Here is a 1992-nt window from a genome sequence, read left to right on the forward strand (position 1 = left end):
TTTAACAATTTAAAATTGTTTATATATATAGACATGCACATGGGTGCAAATTGATTGTTTTATACTCAACTCTACACTTAGTCACCAAAAAATACTCAACTCTACCCTTAACAGATCTAATTAATAACCATCCAAACATAATAGATCAAATTGAATACCTACAAACCATAAATAAGAATTTATTACTGTCATCCTTGCGAAGGAAGAGAAAAAAGTAAAAAAAAAAGTTAGAAGAGAGTAGCAACTAGACACTAGACAGTTTTGTCACGTATGAAAAGGATAATTACTTGGAAAAGAGAGAAACATTAGCATTAGCATGTGATATGCATGTGCATGTGCGTCCAAAGCTGTGGGCAGGCTGTGACAACTGACAAGTAACAACATTAATCAGCTATTCACCCACAACATTACATACCTCCTGGCCATGTTTTCATCTTTATCATGGTTTTTCTCACATTCAGCGGCGCCCCATTAACCTTAATAAAATAAATAATCTTATTTGCAGGTGTCACCTTAGTAATCTTATATCTCAATTTAACCCATAAAATAAAAAATTTTGATTAATAATAATAAATTAATTATTCTATACGTTGTATCTACACATAAAATAAGTGAAATAAAATATAAATAAAAACATGAGATGCTGTCTATTTATAAAACAAGGTGCCCCACCTTTCCAGAACACGAAAATAAAATAAGACAAAGCAAAACCAACATGAAGCAACAACTTTCACAAGTAGAACCAGTGGCCTGTCAGACTTATCCAAAACGGTTTGTCTATTGACGGTGATCAAGTTGTGTTGTATGTCATACACTCCTTTCCTTTCTCTCTTGTATATATAAAATTGTTCTTTCTTTTGATTTCCTCAAGCTTAAATCCCAACAACAAATACAAACACACATACACACAAATTCAATTTCAGATAATTAGTCACAATATCTCTCAACATGTCTGACATTGCTATGCTGGTGGCGGAGGAGTACGAGAAGAGAACCAAGATTCTGAAAAAGGATAGTCATGGTGCGGTTGGAGATGGAGATATTATCAGGGTTTCTGGTGCTTCTGTATTGGCGTCCAAGCTGAAAGAGGAGAAGAACAGGGTTCTCAAATGGTTTTCAGAGTTCGAACCCAAATCACAGTTTGGTGTGGCTGCTTCTGATAGCTTCTTCTCTGCTTGAAAATCAAAATTCACAAATTCAGTTATCCATTTCAACTAGGATTTGCAGCAAACTGTGTCTCTTTTTACTTTCGGGTCTAATCATGTACTGTACATAGCAATCTTCACAATCTAAGGATATTGTGTTTACAATCTAAGGATATCGTGTTCTCAAATTTTCAGCTAAACTCTTTCCTATCCTTAGTTAGTTTTCCACGGAATATAAGTTAACCATTGCAGATTAATATACATATAAAAATCAAAATTCCTAAATCTATATTTCTATGATCGTTGGTATATATACAAAAACACCAAATTTACATAATTAAAAAATAATAAAATAATCAATTAAAACAATACAAAGAGGTTATTTTGGTCGTGAGTGGGTAATACTTAAGGATTTTGGTACCGGAGTTACTAACTATGACCCGAAGAAGGGTTGGAACAATGGTAGGGTCAAAACCGGTGTAAGGATTAAAAGGGTAAAATACTCTCTGATGGAATGGTGCTCTAGAACTTCCAAGTCACGTCATCAATTATGTCGTTTACCATATCTGTAAAATGATTATATCTATAAACTACGTAAATTTTAAAATTTAAACAAACACTATAGATAGTAGCGATTTATGTACATATTTCTCTTTATCAAAACCATGTTATAGTGTCACAGTTTACAAATAAAAAGAAGACATTGTAATTTGTTAAAGAATAATTATTTCAATTATGTCAATTTTTGAAATGAATTTTTCTTATTTGTACGAGTAATTTAGCTATTTATCATTTAACATTAAAAAATATGTTACTTCTAAGGAAAAATAAAAATTAATATGTTGTA

General features: G+C 31.7%; 1 protein-coding gene across 1 annotated transcript; it reads left to right on the forward strand.

Moving 5' to 3' along the window:
* Positions 737 to 1345, forward strand: LOC107634656. Its single transcript, XM_016338084.2, has one exon. It carries the CDS (start codon positions 949 to 951, stop codon positions 1177 to 1179), a length of 231 nt encoding a protein of 76 aa, XP_016193570.1. The 5' UTR covers positions 737 to 948; the 3' UTR covers positions 1180 to 1345.

Source organism: Arachis ipaensis, chromosome B03, assembly GCF_000816755.2.
Source record: "Arachis ipaensis cultivar K30076 chromosome B03, Araip1.1, whole genome shotgun sequence".
Classification (NCBI taxonomy): domain Eukaryota; kingdom Viridiplantae; phylum Streptophyta; class Magnoliopsida; order Fabales; family Fabaceae; genus Arachis; species Arachis ipaensis.

Excerpts from the sequence above, each read along its gene's own strand:
- LOC107634656 (XM_016338084.2), top strand. The coding sequence starts at position 949 with ATGTCTGACATTGCTATGCTGGTGGCGGAGGAGTACGAGAAGAGAACC.